The 16,861-nt window shown below is 40.4% G+C and overlaps 1 protein-coding gene across 9 annotated transcripts in view; it reads left to right on the top strand.

Annotated features, from left to right (window-relative positions):
• The window catches only part of ADGRB2 (adhesion G protein-coupled receptor B2), a 706,559-nt gene that overhangs the window by 449,211 nt on the left and 240,487 nt on the right, over nt 1-16,861 (top strand). For all 9 annotated transcript variants that reach the window (XM_077481962.1, XM_077481967.1, XM_077481965.1 and 6 more), the window contains one exon: nt 4,395-4,481. In XM_077481962.1, the coding sequence (XP_077338088.1) occupies nt 4,395-4,481 (87 nt within the window). The remainder of the gene's footprint in view (nt 1-4,394; nt 4,482-16,861) is intronic.

Here is a 16,861-nt window from a genome sequence, read left to right as displayed (position 1 = left end):
CTACAATGCTTGACAATAATTTACCATGCACTGTGGTGCAATATAGAGCATGTGCATTAGCTAGTACATTTGGGGTGCCATTAAGCACGCCTGCCATGACATAGCATGTTTGCAACTCACACACTCTCACATGAGCCTGCATAGCAAAATTGTGAATGTCTTCCAAAATATCTTGTCACCTATCAGGCCAGTTCAAGCCACTCCATTGCAGTAGCGTGCACTGAAAAAAGTATTCCAGAGCAGTGAAAAACAATGCAATTCTCCACATTGCACCCCGCTGGGGCCAATAGAACCTAATAAACTGTCACTTTGAGACATTTCAATAAACTCTACAAAGAAAAAAGTAAACAGTGCAATGCTTTGGGATCAAGATTTATAGCAGATTCAATGTTTTTTGTGGATGGAATCAGCCTTACTAAATGGAGTATCTGTAATTAAATCCTAAATCAATACGAGCATTTTAAGGCTGCATTCACACCTGAGCATTTCAAAGCTGCGCGTGGTTTTACCGTGATTTTACCACAATTTTGCCACTTTTTTATGCCGTTTTTGCTGCAATTTTGTTCAGGTCACCAAAGTAAAAGGCAAAAACCACCTGTAACCTGCCCCAAAGAAGCTCATGTTCTTTTTTGAGCTTAGGGAGTTTTTCAGGCATTTTGCTTGAGGTGACAAAACGCTCAGATGTGAACAGATGCCATTGAAATGAATAGGATTTTGCTTGTTTTGTGTTTTTCAGGTGTTTTTTTGGCCATTTTACAGGCATTTTATGAGCTGAAAACGCTCAGGTGTGAATTCAGCCTAAAACCTCAAAACTAGAATTTGGCAAGACCAATTGTTTCATCATTTCTGTGTATATAACTTATTTTTTTCATTTCTTCTTTACATTTTTAGCTAAGCAATTTTATAGTGTTACAAGAAATGATGCTTTACATGAAACGATCTATGCATACTTGCCTGCGCCTACTGTGTCAGTGATGAAAATGTGACTGACCACGGTACAGATGGAAATGTCATAGATTTATAAGCAGTCGTTTTTGGAGATGTCATTCTAGAAGAAGCTACAGCAGGCATGTGTAATCACTCAACCATCATATCCACTGGGGAAGAAAGTTCAGAAAGCATGCATTTTGTCATGCAGAGTAATGTCTTCAATGTTGTATTACAGAATTTATACCAAGGTGTATTGTTATAGTATTTATGTGTATTAATGATGGTTTTCATATTAATTGTACAAAATCTAATTGTTTTTACCCAGGCGGGACAAAATTGTTCATACAGATGGAAATATTTACTGTTCGTGTAAAATGCTTTGATCTTAAGAAGTGACTAGAAATGTATATTTCATATTTGAAATTCATGTTCCACAATTATTTTGTTTTAAAAAGTCATTCTTATTTGTTATATTTATTACTTTTCATGGAAATCTGAAATTAAAATGGATTAGGGAGCTTTAATAGTATTTGTCATTGTGTCTAAATGTATTCAGTTGTGTTTAAAAAGTTGTAGTGTTGACAGCTACCACAGGTTTTCTGCCATGGAGACCCACCAACATCAATCAAAAAAAAGATTGAGCGCACTGCAAACAGATGCCATAGCACCATATTGCCGCTTTAGCGTCTAGAAAGAGGCACCAGACATTTTCACCAGTACTGTGAAATTTAAGAACAAACATCACTAACTTTACCTGCAAAGTAGGCTTGTGACAGTGTTCCTAACTATACATATTGGTAATAAAATATAATAAAAATATATACTATATGAATTATAATATAAAAAGATATGATTATGCCAACTTACTCAAGAAAAAAAAGCTCCACAACTTGTGGGATGAACCGAATGGACTTGTCTTTTTTCAAGCAGTCTAATGCCCTGTACACGCGGTTGGACTTTCCGAATGAAAATGTGTGGTCGGGTTGTGTTGTCGGAAAATCCAATCGCGTTGGCTCCATCTGACTTTTTCTGTTGGAATCTCCGACACACAAAGTTTGAGAGCAGGATCTAAAATTTTCCGACCACAAAATCCGATCGTTTAAATTCCGATCTTGTGTAGACAATTCCGACGGACAAAGTGCCAAGCATGCTCAGAATAAATTACGAGACAAAGCTATTGGCTACTGTCCCGCTGTACATGTTCTACGTCACCGCGTTCAGAACAATCAGCTTTTCTGACAACTTTGTGCGACCATGTGCATGCCAGACAAGTTTGGGCCAAAATCCGTTGGAAAAAATCAGATGGATTTTGTCATCGGAAAGTCCGACTGTGTGTACAGGGCATAACAGTGTATCTATGCAACTATATGTATATAACAACATACCACAAATTAATAAGTACAAAGTGATGTGCTCTACTACTCCACCTATAAGTTAAAAGTTCTTTGCTCAAAAACATCCAAGTGATACACCGAGTGCTTCATATCCACACTTTCCATGTTCCACATTGTAATAAAAAAAAGTCTGTACTCTCCACATATAAACAAATGTGCCACTTTACTCCACCTTTATTTATCAGTGTTGTGCTCCACCATGCCACACATATACACTGTATGCACTCACCGAAACGAATGACTCTTTTACATAAAATGGGTCCAAGTGCGCTTTATGCAATTTAAGGCTCCACCACTCCTCCAATCCAGCCACAAGGGGACCCCCCCCCCCAGCACTTGAATAGACTTTGGGGGATCCAACTCAGGGTAGAGACTAGAAAGACCACAAGGTGGAATCTTTGAGCAACACTTACACTTATTGAAATAAAAAATTAAAAAGTATAGGCTCTCACATTTTTCACCCTCAATATATCCAGCAGTAAACAAGAGGCTTCTGAGCCTGTGGTTTGCCAATATAAAATTTGTGCAGAAACCCTGCCTCTGTGCATTTCGTCTGAAAAGGACATCCTCGGGAAGCACCAGTACTGTCTATACTGAAAGCACTAAGCTATAGTCTTGGATGCTAATTAGGACATATTGCCTGCCAGTTCTTTTTTATTTATTTTTTTTATTTTTATTTTTTATGATGGGATACAATGCCTTATTGCACGTTTGTTATGGCATTAAACTTTTTTTTTCTTTTATCTTTTTTTCTATGTACTGTATGTTTTCTATTTGTCCTATGGGGAAAATTTTCCCTCACTCCCTGTCCCCTGAAAACATCATGAAGTTAGAAGAAAAAATCAGTAAGACAGTTGTTACCGAAAAACATTAACCCATTAGAAGACTTTGCTTCTCTTTCTGTTCACTCAAAGATTTGGAGTTTTTCTCACTTTCAGTTACTGTGATCATGGATACCAAAACAAATAAAGAGGGTAAATCTACTCAGTGGGGGCACCGACAGCAATAAAAGCCTGGCATGGGTTCCAAAACTTCTCTATCCAAAAGTAAAAAAAAAAAAAAAAAAAAGTTTTTGCTTTAGATACACTTTAAACAAAGTCATTGGCATCTGATGGTGTGATGGAGTAATCCATATTAATCCGAAAAAAACAAAAAAAAATACATAAATAAATGATTGATGGTTCAGAAGGAATTCTGTTATTTTTCAAAGTTATCATGATTATCATTATTATTATATTATTATTATTTAAACAGGGCACTGGATTCAGATTTTCTAAGGGTCACTGAAATTGGGACTAGGCACTGCAGCACTTTTTAAAATGGGGGCCACCCTTAGAACAGTGAAAGGACCCAGCCAGAACTGAGAATCCACATACCTACAATCCAATAAGAGTGTCAAATGTCCAAGAGTCCAAGACAATTTATTGATAAAATTGATTCATAAGGTAGCAGAATAAATCCAATGTGTTTTAGGGTCTCGGGGAATTTCGACTGTGCCAAAATGGACTTAGGTAAACAGATAACTCTTGGCTGTGATTTACTACATGTTATGTTTCAGAAAGGCAACTGAATTGGAAAAGTTTCAAAAAGGCAACTAAATACAGCCTTTGCAGTGTGTTTAGCCCCTAAAACACATTGGATTTATTCTGCTATGAATCAATGTTATTATTAAATTACCTTGTGCTCTTGGAAGTTCGTTTGGCGCTCACACTGGATTGTACAACTATCACTATATCTATTCTTTTTCTAACTATACTTTTAATATTGTCATACTTCTGCAAGGTATTTGTAGGTCATTCACCCATACACAAATGGCTTGAAAGAAAATGTGCAAGCAAGTAGCATCTGTTGTAAACATTAAGGTTATTTAATAAAATATAGGTGGCAATTTGCATGTGAACATTTTAGTATTCTATCCCTTTTTATGATTTTATATATATATATATATATATATATATATATATATATATACTGTAAATACAGTGTATATAAATATATAAATGTGCTTACACTATATGTATAGAATGTATGTCTGTCCGAGCACTGACCAATTTTACCTTTGTCCTGCAGGAGAAGATGAACAGGAGGAAAATCAGAAAGTCAAAACCCAGAGGCCACGATCAGCTGATGAGCCAGCTGTGTACATGGCACAGACAGGTGAGCTATAGACTACCAATGTGTATTTGTCAAATCTGACCTTGAAAAAACCTTTGACATTGATTATATGAAAGAGCTTGTACAGCTATAGCACAGACAATTTGTGAAGCTGCTGTAGAAAGTCAACCCCCAACCCCAACATTAAAATATATTTATAACAAAAAAATAATCATTTTTGAAACATGCATAAAAGTAGTATAATCCCATTCTAATCAGAAAGTTAATTTCCAATTTAACATTTTGTTGTAATAATAATAATACTACTACTACTAATAATAATAATAATAATAAAACAAAACTATGGATTGTAAGAGGTCTAAATATAGGTTTCAATGTTTAATATATGTTAGGTGCAAATTAGTGGGTTATATAGGAACAGTTGCAGTTTTTATACAGTGATTTCTGTCTTTTGCTACTAATATTTTGGCAGTTTTTAAGGGTTTCCTCAGTATATGGTATGCCAACTCTGTATTTGGTTGCCTCTATACAGTAACTTCAGCGAACATTTACAATATTCTAAAGGAGCACAGTATAGTCAAACAGATGAGGCAGAGGAGGGCAGGAAAGGAAAGTAGGCAGGAAACAAGTAGAAAACCTCTCCAATTAGCAGAAACATTGTACAAAAGAGAAGTCCAAAAGCTATCCTCCAAAGAATTTGTCTTTGTGCCTAGCTGGATGCAGAGTGTACAGAGGCAGCGTACCTCCAGCAGTTACCAGGATTTTCATGAATGGAAAGGACAGAAGTGGTAGCTGAGGTCCAATCTAATTAATGCCATTAATTGTACCTCCCTAGCTGTCATGTTCTTTTATTGCGCTGGCATTCATCATCTCTGATCTGTATAAGCTGGCCAGCTAAAGTTTATGCACAGAACTGCTTGAAAAGACAGTCAGCAATGACAGCTGTAATCACTTTTATATTCATCTACAACTACCCAAGTAGTATATATATATATATATATATATATATATATATATATATATATATATATATATTTTTTTTTTTAGAAAAACAAAAGTGCTGGATGTAGTTTAACCAGTCCAATACTGGTCACTTTCACTCCCTTGCTGCCCAGGCCAATTTTCAGCTTCCGTGCTGCCACACTTTGAAAGATAATTGCACGGTCATACAACACTGTACCCAAAAGACATTTTTTTTAGGCAGATAGAACTTTCTTTTGGTGGTATTTATTCACCACTGGAGTTTTTATTTTTTGCTAAACAAATGAAAAAAGACCATAAATGTTGAAAAAAATAAAATCTTTATTGATGGGCGCTGTTGAGGCTGCACTGATAGGCACTGAGGAGGCTGTGCTGATGTGCACTGATGGGGCTGAACTATTGAGGCAGCACTGATGGACACAGATAAGCTGTACTTATGGACACTAATGAGGAGGCACTTACAAGGCTGCACTGATGAGGTGTCATTGATGGGCACTGAGAGGTGGCGCTGATGGGTAATGATAAGCTGTCATTGATGGGCACTGATGGGAACTGATTGACACGGATGGGGCTGCACTTTGCCCTGTCAGACTTGCTGATTATCTGCTCTCCTTTCCTCACACAGAGGCAGCGTGTGAGGCAATTAAAGGCGAAAACCGACAAGTCTGTTTACATGTTACCAGCTGTGAATGGACACAGCTGATCACATGGTAAAGGGCTGCTGAGATTGGCCCTTTACCCTGATCTGTAATCAGCTGTGTCCAAAGGACACAGCAGTTACAGGGTGTTCAGGAGGTGTGCACATGGGAGGATGTCCATGAATGTACTCCAAGAACTAGAGAGCCACGTTGCAGCTGTCTTTTGGCTATAGGGCAGTAGGGAACAGGTTAAAGAGACCCTGGTGAGCGATCAAATAATTGCAACAACAATCATTCCATACAATGATATGTGCATTTCGTAAGTATTTTAGGCATGCTATTTCCTCTCATATCGATCTTGGACGTGATCTCAGCAGCCCCAGCACACTCAGAGCTATTACTTATGTGACACTCTACAGTATTCCCCTTCGCTCCTTCCCCAACAGCAACATAAAGGTTATGTAGGATGGGTTAGGAAGAGGTGTTTAGAATCAAGATTGAGGAGAGAGATAATTAATGCACAATTTGAATTTCATTCTTGACAGGAGTTGAGCTTTAAATATGTTAGTCTAGAGGCACATCACAATAAAAAAAAATTATGGAAAGGAAAATGCTGCAAGTTGGCACTTGAAATGCACATTTTCTGTGTTGCCACCTGTAGTTTTTTAGGTTGGCAAAAGGGTTTCTTTAAAGATGATGATTTGGGCTAACCAAAATGTGTCTAAATAAAAGAGCATTTTCTTACTTAAATATACTGCAGGTGTGCTTTGTGCATATCTTTCAAATACTTTTAATAATCCAGGATGAAACAACTACCGTATTTTTCGGACTATAAGGCGCACGTAAAAGCCTAAATTTTCTCACAAAATCGACCGTGCGCCTTATAATCCGGTGCGCCTTATATATGACCTGTTGACATGATGGCAAGCACCGAATTCGTTTTCTTCACTTGGGCTTTAACAGTATCTGTCAGATGGGCGCGCATGGAGTCACAGATCAATAGGGATGGAGATTCGTGGAAAAAGCCACCCGGTCTCTTACCGTAAACTGACGTACCGTAAACCTCTCTCAGGTTGTTCTACTGCGTGACTGATAGCGATGAGTTTGAAATCCGCTTCGTAAGCATGTCTCTTAACAGGAGCCATTTTTGGGGCAGCGGGTATACCGTAGAAAATGAATGCGCACACCTCCTGACTAAGATGGCCGTAATGCTCACGAAGCTGCACTGCTTGGATTGGGCATTACGGCCATCTTAGTCAGGAGGTGTGCGCATTCATTCGTTCATTTTCTACGGTATACCCGCTGCCCCAAAAATGGCTCCTGTTAAGAGACATGCTTACGAAGCGGATTTCAAACTGAAGGCTATCAGTCATGCAGTAGAGCATGGAAATAGAGTAGCTGCGAGAGAATTCAACATTAATGAATCAATGGTACGAAAGTGGAGGAAGCAAGAAGATGCCCTGCGCCAGGTAAAGAAGACCAAACTGAGTTTCCGAGGAAACAAAGCAAGATGGCCACGGTTGGAGGACAAAATTGAACAGTGGGTTATTGAACAGAGAACCGCAGGTAGAAGCGTCTCTACTGTCTCTATTCGACTCAAAGCAACAGCGATCGCACGCGACATGGAGATCAACGACTTTCGAGGAGGTCCCTCTTGGTGCTTCCGTTTCATGAAAAGGCGGAATCTCTCTATCCGCACAAGAACCACTATGTCACAGCAACTGCCAAAGGATTACGAAGAAAAGCTGGCCATTTTCCATACCTACTGCAAGAACAAGATCAATGAACAGAAAATCCGACCAGAGCACATCACCAACATGGACGAGGTCCCCCTTACCTTTGATATCCCTGTAAACCGTACTGTCGAGAGAACAGGGACCAGTACGGTATCTATACGCACTACAGGAAACGAAAAGTCATCCTTCACTGTAGTTCTCGGTTGCCAGGCTAATGGCCAGAAACTACCACCCATGGTAATTTTCAAGAGGAAGACTCTGCCAAAAGAAAAGTTTCCGGTTGGCATCATCATCAAGGCTAACCCGAAGGGCTGGATGGACGAGGAGAAGATGAGTGAGTGGCTGAGAGAGGTTTACGTCAAGAGACCGGGTGGCTTTTTCCACGAATCTCCATCCCTATTGGTCTGTGACTCCATGCGCGCCCATCTGACAGATACTGTCAAAGCCCAAGTGAAGAAAACTAATTCGGTGCTTGCCATCATTCCGGGTGGATTAACCAAAGAACTGCAGCCACTAGATATAGGTGTCAACAGGTCGTTTAAAGTTAAACTGCGAGCTGCGTGGGAGCATTGGATGACAGAAGGCGAACACACATTCACCAACACAGGGAGGCAACGCCGGGCGAGTTACGCCACTATCTGCCAGTGGATCGTGGATGCCTGGGCGAAGGTATCAGTCACCAGTGTAATCCGAGCTTTCAAGAAGTCCGGAATTATCACTGAACAGCTAAGTACCGGTACCGATGACAGCAACGAGCCTGACTCGGATACTGATGAGAATGATGAGAGGGATACGGGCGTGCTTGATGCCGAAATCGCCCAATTGTTAAACTCAGACACTGAAGATGAAGAATTTGATGGATTTGCGGGAGAAGAATAAAGTGAAAAAGTGAGTGTCTGGTTTTGTACGGTATTCACCGGTAACTGAACAGTGTTAAGAGTTATTGAAGAATAAAGTGAAAAAGTGAGTGTCTGGTTTTGTATTTAATTGAACAGTGTTAAGAGTTATTGTTATAGACCATTTTATGGTTATTGCTAAAGAGTTGAATAAAATTTGACTTACAGTACCGCATCCGAGTTGTGTTTCATTAAATGCGCCTTATAATCCAGTGCGCCTTATAGTCCGATGCGCCTTATATATGGAAATATCCATTATATTAGCCGGTCGTTGCTAGTGCGCCTTATAATCCGGTGCGCCTTATCGTCCGAAAAATACGGTACTGTACTTTGCCTTTACGCTGGAGCTTTCTATAATACACACTGGTCATTGCAGCTCTCTCTTCTTGTGCAGGGTAGCTGGTCTTTTTATATTTTATTTTTTGCAGGCAAACTGTAGGAGAAAGACCTGCTGGGTTCCTCCCACAAGTCTGCTCTCTCTATGTCAGCCATTCTCAACCAGAGTTTTATTGAACCAGAGGGTTCCTCCAGTGGTTGCTAGGAGTTCCCTGAGCTGTGGCTGATTGATCTCTTATTTGATAGTGCCTGTATAGTTTGGGGGCCAATTCCATTTGACAGAGTCAGTAACACCAACAAACTTTATAGCTGTTTGCATGGGTTGCATTCTTTTTAATGACCACCAATGGAAGAGGCATTTTCCCCACTGACCCCAGATAAATTTGTTTTAGCAGGGGTTCCCTGAGACCTGAAGATAATTTCAAGGGTTCCTCTAAGGCACATATGTCAAACACAAGGCTCCTGGATCTAACAGATCCCTGCATGTGCTCACAGTGGGGACAGGTCTCCAGAGAGAGAGAGAGAGAACAATCTCCATGCAAGTTGAGGCTGAACTGTCTACACAGGAAGGTGCTAGAGCCGGTCCAGATAGGAGAGAGAAATGTGAGGGAGCTTTTGGGGGGTTGAGATTAGGGATGTGCACTCTGTACATAGTGCACTCCTAAACCCTGCATTCTCTACATAGTGCACCCCTGAACTCTGCACTGAACTCTGCACTCTGTACACAGGGCACCCCTAAACTCAGCACTCTGTGCACAGTGAAACCCCTGAACTCAGCACTCCATACGCATTCTTGAACCCTGCATTCTGTATGTAGCACACCCTTAACCACTTCCCGACCAGCGCACGACGATGTACGTCGACAGAATGGCACGGGCAGGCATATTGGCGTACATGTACGTCCAATCTTCAATGCCGCCCTGCCATCGGGAGCGCGCCGCCGGCGGCGTGCTCCAGCGCTGGTCGGGACCCCCATGAGTCCGGTCGCGGGACCCACGGACTCGATCGCCGCGGGCAAACACCTGCGATCGTCTCATGGGACGGCTGAATGGAGGAAATGCCGTGTAAACAGCATTTCTCCATTCTGCCTAGCAACTAGTGATGCTGATCTCTGCTCCATGTGATTGGAGCAGAGATCAGTGTTCACTAAATGAAAGCCCAACCCCCCACAGTTAGTAACACACCCCTAGGAACACTTAACCCCTACACTGCCACCCACTGGTTAACCCTTTCACTGCCAGTGTCATTTACACAGGAATCACTACATTTATATAGCAGTGATTACTGTATAAATGACAATGGTCCCAAAAATGTGTCAAAAATGTCCGATGGGTCCCCCACAATGTCGCAGTCACAATAAAAATCGCTGATCGCCGCCAATTACTAGTAAAAAAAAATAATAAAAAATTATTAATAAAAATGCTATAAAACTATCCCTATTTTGCGCAAACCAATCAATAATCGCTTATTGCGATTTTTTTTTACCAAAAATATGTAGAAGAATATGTATCGGCCTAAACTGAGGAAAAAAATGTTTTTTTATATATATTTTTGGGGGATATTTATTATAACAAAAAGTAAAAAATAATGCTTTTTTTTTCAAAATTGTCGCTCTATTTTTGTTTATAGCGCAAAAAATAAAAACCGCAGGGGTGATCAAATACCACCAAAAGAAAGCTCTATTTGTGGGGAAAAAAGGACATCAATTTTGTTTGGGAGCCACGTCGCACGACCGCGCAATTGTCAGTTAAAGCGACGCAGTGCCGAATCGCAAAAAGTGGTCTGGTCTTTGACCAGCAAAATGGTCCGGTCTGTAAGTGGTTAAACCCTGCACTCTGTATACAGTGCACCCCTGAGCTCTGAACTCTGTCTGTTGCATAATTCTTAACTCTGAACCCTGTACGTAACAGACCCATGATGAAATTGAAGTTTGATGCCCTTGCTCTGGGGTAAAAGGTTGGACAATTTTGGGCTATGTGCTGCTCAGTGATGATGTTACTACTTCTTTTTACAATATGTTTCATATACACAAAGTAGAATTATATCTTTTGTAAGGAATATATTTAGATAAAAGTTTTCGTAGCCTTGAATTACATTTTAAATGAGCAATCTTTAAGCTGTGGAGCATACCTCATTGATGAGGCTTGCTGCTTCTCTCATTAGGGCCTGTAGATGATGACCAAATTCTCCAAAATCATTTACCTAACATGTCTGAGTACATGATTCCAATTCAAAACAAAAAATGTCACTAGCACACCAAGGATCTCCAGAATGGTTCCAAAGTTTTTTAATCAGAGATCACATCATTACAGTATTTAGCAATGTTTCAGAGCCATGCAGGACACCTTTATCAGGGATGTGACTACCCCTTCAAGGGTCACATGTCTAATGTCTGCTATCTGCTGTAAGAATGTGATTGTTGATTAAAAAAACCTTTGAACCCATTCTGGAGATCCTTGGTGCTCTGGTGACATTTCTGTTCTTTTTTTTTTTTTACTTTAAACGGTTCCAGACGTTGGTTAGTACAGCACCCACCTAGATGCACAGCCATTTCAACAGGAACGTGTGCATTGGGATTAGTATTTTACATGATTCCAATGACACATCTACCAACAGGAAGCAATGCTTGAGCTAATCTGTGCATGTCACTTTGGAGAGAGAGCTGTTTACATGAGTGTGGCATAGGGAAAGAGCGCATAGACATAAGTAGAACTTTTTTTGTCTAATTGACATCCCAAAAGTTTGAGAGCCCCTTTCCACTTTCTTGTTATATGAAAACTAAGCATTATTTGCCTGGCAGAACAGTTTATAATCTCATTTGTCTACATTAGGCTACAGAAACAAGTATATGAAATCCAACACAGTCTTTTATTCCTAAAGAAAAAGGACAGGTGCTCAAATGCATAATCATAGATTCAAATTCAGATGTTCATGCATTTCATTTTCATTTTAAGCCTTATCCAATGCATCAAAATCCACAAATATTATAAGAAAACAATATACTTTATCATAAAGCCCCACCAGTTTGATTTTCTGAATTTCAGAAATGGTCATATCCAAATGGATTGGTTTTAGGGATATATTCATTACTTGCTTTGTGTGCTGTATTATATGTGCTTTTGCAGGAATCGCAGATTATATAATATGATATTCTGTCTTTGGTTAATTGCAAATAATGTACTAGCAGTGGTATCTCTGGTGGAAAGAAATTTGTTTCCAGGTACTCTTGTTACCAAGTACTTTCTAAAGTAGATACATTGTAATACGTTGGCAAACTAAAAGGTACAAAATATCACTCCAAAACTTCCAATGAACATCACAAGGACAGCATCTTCTCAGATATATTTCTCCAAGCATAATGTTTTTTTACTTTGGAGAGAATTATTATGCTTTGATTTCTGTACCTGTGGAACCAGTATTGTATCACATTTCTTTTGTATTTTGTACTTAGGCATTGAATTCCCACTGACAACAGCATGATCAGACTTTTTAGTTCAAAAACAGCAAAGCTGGTGTGATACTTTTAGTGGTTTGTTCTATTGATATTGCTAGCTTTGGGAACACAGGATTTATGTATGCATCTTGTAATAGAATATGTATTCCTAGTATGAACATGAATGTAGGTCTATTTACTTAAACTGGAGAGGAGTACGTGCTGTCCATATCAACCAGCCTGTCTACTCTGCTTGTAACCTGTGCTCAAAAACAGATCTGGTTAGTTTGTATAAAAAACACAATTCCTATTAACCCATTACAATATATTTAGGAGTATAACCCACCTAGGCTCAGCTATACGACTATCAGCTCACTATCATATCACTATCACTATCACTATCAGCTCACTATCATACTGTCTGTCACCTACCCCACTGACTTTTCATATTCATCAAGCTTTGTATAATTCTTTTAGATCTGTGTAGTAATCCTTCATAAAACAATTCCTGCTGTTTGCCACTGTGTCGGAGTCTCTTGTAATAAAGACCAGTCACTGCTGCTCTCTCTCTTTGTGCAGATTGACTGGTCTGGTATCCGCCCCAACCTGTAGTTTTCAGTAGGCAGCCTATAGTGGGTAGGTACATGCTGGGTACTTTTACGTTTTAAAAGGCATTAAGTGGACATAAAGTTGATTTGTATCCTTAGTGGCTATCGAGAAATATATTTAGATCAAAATTATTCTGTGCCTGGAATTTAGCTTGAGGGTGCTTTGGTACCCAGTGCTTTCCTTGTCATAAATAACAAGGTGGCAAAGAGAGGATCGAAGAGCACTAAGAGGCTTCCGCACTTGTTGAAGTGAGAGATTGACATGCATACCATATGTAGAGCAACCCCTGTAGGGGCCACTGGTGAATGTGGTCATCTCCCACCTTGCACAGCCAGGCACTCAAATTTTCCATTCACTTCAGGGACAAGAAGCAGTCCTTGCAGCTTTGCTTGTTTGTTTTTTTATTAGGGGAATTGAACTTGTATAGTGAAGGGTAAATATGAAAAAAGGCTGGCCATTTGATCAGTAGACCTCTTAGGGATTTGAACTTTATACACCCAGTATATACACGCTTTACTCTTCTACCTCCAGCACAGCCTTGCTTGCAGAACAACAACTCCCAGGAACAGCTAGCACAGTTTCAGCTTCAACACAGTCTCAGCTGAATCTGGGCGAATGCCCTTTGCAGGCAGGGACCATGGGCCCCTTTGGTGGAGCCAAAAAATAGAAGTCTTTGGTGCTAGCTGTCCTATCTATGGCTACTGCTCCCAATAGCACCTCTTCAAGCACTACCAGCCCTCCTGGCTGCAGCTGCCCCTTTCTCCTGCCCGTGCCACCACAGTCCTCCTGACTGGCTCTACATCCATCCCAGACTGGTCCATACCAGTCCTTTCAGGCATGCCTCCTAGTCCTCCTGACCGTGTGTCACTCACTAGCTCTCTTGGCTGTTCCTTTTCCTCCTGGAGACTTTCTTTGCAGTGTTCTCCTGTGTCTTGTCCTTGCTCCTGTGCCTCCTGGCCAGGGAACCTCTGTGTTCCTTGAAGAGGGTCCTGTGCGCACCTGAGCCCAGGTCCAATGTCACCCCCCGCCCGGACTGGGGAGCTCCTGTTAAAGGTCACAAGAGCCTAACACTCCATCTCCAGCTTCAGCTTCCACCCAAACTCCACACTGCCTCTGCTGGGCTGACTCTGAATATTTGAGGGAGCCTGCCCCCTGCCAACCCTTCTGTTAGGGATTGGTCAGGGCTCTCAGAATACTCCAGCTAGTCCCTCCTGAAATACTCCTATCTGCTACTGGAACCTTCTTTAATTTTTCAGCTAGCAGGGAGGAGTTCACCAGAAAAGCTGCTGATGAGTCATTCAGCCTACCTGAGTCACTCAAACCGTGACCCAGAAAAAAAAAACACACAGACTTAGCTGCAAGCCAAGCCTGAAATTTACCTACACTAACAAGCAAAAATCCTAGAACGCTAGCAACACAGCTAGGGGGCACGACACATATGAATACCATGACATATCTAAGCACTTATATATGCATAGTGTTGTTTCACAGATCACACAGTAAAACAGTGCAGCTGGCATATAGAACATTTTCTAGGTCGGGGGTGTTTGTTTTCCTTATGCCGCATCTTTCAAGTACTAGGCTCATTGCCTGGTCGTAAGCCAGTTGGACTCTGAATAAGCAACTAAACTTTACAACAGAACATTCTTCCTAACAAGCAGTGTGTAACATGGAATAAAAATAAGGAGTGATGTCATAGATTCCCTTCACACTTTTGCTCTGCTGTGATGCACACATTAATGGATGTTACTACATTGCCATGCATTGTGGTAACATGCATTAATGCACACATTAATGCATGTTACCACAATGCATGGCAATGCACCTGCTCTATGTGCTGTGTGCTGTGATTGCATGTATAGTGAATGGCACTGAAATTAATTGTACAGTAGAGCACAGCGCACAATGTTTCACAGCACACCAGAGCACATTTATAGTGCATTTTGGTGTTCTGTGTTTTAATAAAGGGTCATGCACATTTTTATGACCTTTGTGCTTGTGTGGTGACCTGACAACCCATTCTTAATGAATAAGTTGCCTGAACGCAATGCATTAAACCATGCCAAATTGCACATTAACAAGCATTCAATAACACACTGTAAAAGAATGCTTAAAGTGAATGTAAACCCTCACATATACCCAGTGAAGTGAATAGCCTCAGATGATACACAGAGATTAAACAAATCTCTCTCTATATAGGTTTATATATACTGATTGGAAAGTGCACATCCTGTTAGATTTTTCACTTATTCATTCCCCTGTAGGAGTGGATTATTGGTAGACACTGTGAGACAGCTGATTAGAGGAAGAGTAAACACACCCTTCTCACACATGCAGAGCTTGCCTGTGAATAGTTTAACAGTCTGCTAATCTATTTATAGCAACCTCCCCTGACACACACTTTTAGGCTCCCATCTCAGAGAACTTGTGAGAAGTTATCAGGCTGATAACAGAGCTACGGAGTAAGAAATAGTTACGGGACATAGTGCTTTGGAGAGAGATTTGAAAACACTACAGATATATGTGCCTAGCTCAAATTTAATGAATCGGGTTTACATCCTCTTTAAAGTGGAAGTAAACCCATCGATTTAAACAATTAAAAAAAAAAGGCATGCCGGGAATGCTAACTGCACATTGGCTGTGCTCTCAGCCAAATTATCAAACCACCCAATGGCTGGTGTCATAACGAATCACATGTGCAGCACCATAGCAGTTGAATATTAAACAGAGGCAAAGATGGCAGCTTCCTTGGCTGAAAACGATAGGGGAGTTTACTTCCACTTTAAGTGTAAGATCAGGGTTTCTCAACCAGGGCTCCATCTAGAGGCTGCTAGGGGTTCCTTCAGCAAAGAACATTGCTTACCTCTAAGATCACTTCCCATTGAAAGCATTAATCTTTTTAAGTAATCTGTAAGGGGGTAATTATTCCCCCTGACCATCACACTAATGTATCATGAGCTGTAGATATAATATTTTTTAGCAGGGGTTCCCTGAGACCAGAAAGTTATTTCAAGAGTTCCTCTGTATTAAAACGTTTTAGAAAGGCTGCCTTAGAATAATGCTGATATTTATGTAGGGGCTTCAAATATGCAATAATAACACCCAAATAAATAAACATTTTGACAAGAGAACGTAATTGTATGTAAAATAACTACTCAGGAAACCACAGCTGGATTCAATAAACCCTTTCCATACAGAAATAAAATAATATTACTGTTATATAACTACTTTTGGTCCTTAACCACTTGCTGACCACCCTAAAGCAGTTCTACTGGTACAGGGTGGCAGCTATGTGCTGGATATATATATTTAGCGGCTACCCCCGGAGGAGCCACTTAAGTATTTTGTTTGGTTCTATGCCTCTCAACTCCAAGAACAGTGCCATCTGGCACACCTAATATGCAGTATTAGTGTGAAACACAGCAGTAGAAAAGTAACACAAACTGTGGTAAACCAGAAGGTATATTTACTGATATGATTTACTGATTGGTAAAAGCAGCAACAGCAGTAAACAATTTCAGATGGTAATAAACAAAGAATAATCAAATATTAGCAACCCTTGTTTTACTTGTGTAGCCTATGTGGACAGGCAAAAGGAAGGCAGAGGACTCTCTCCCTCAACTCACAGGCACAAACAATAAAGGAAATGGCATAATATGTAGCGAACTGCTATAACTTGTGGAATTTAACCTGCTTTTTTAGGAATAGAGTTCAGGCAAGTCCAGTCTCTAAGAGTGCGGTAAAAGAAATCCCTTATGGGAAAGGGGGGGGGGGGGGTGGTTAGGTTTAGTCC

The sequence above is a fragment of the Lithobates pipiens genome, unplaced genomic scaffold (genome assembly GCF_037356315.1).
Source record: "Lithobates pipiens isolate NorthernLeopardFrog02 unplaced genomic scaffold, aLitPip1_a1.2 Scaffold_16, whole genome shotgun sequence".
Classification (NCBI taxonomy): domain Eukaryota; kingdom Metazoa; phylum Chordata; class Amphibia; order Anura; family Ranidae; genus Lithobates; species Lithobates pipiens.
The sequence above is the reverse complement of the archived record's forward strand: the minus strand, read 5'-3'. Positions and strand labels throughout refer to the sequence as shown.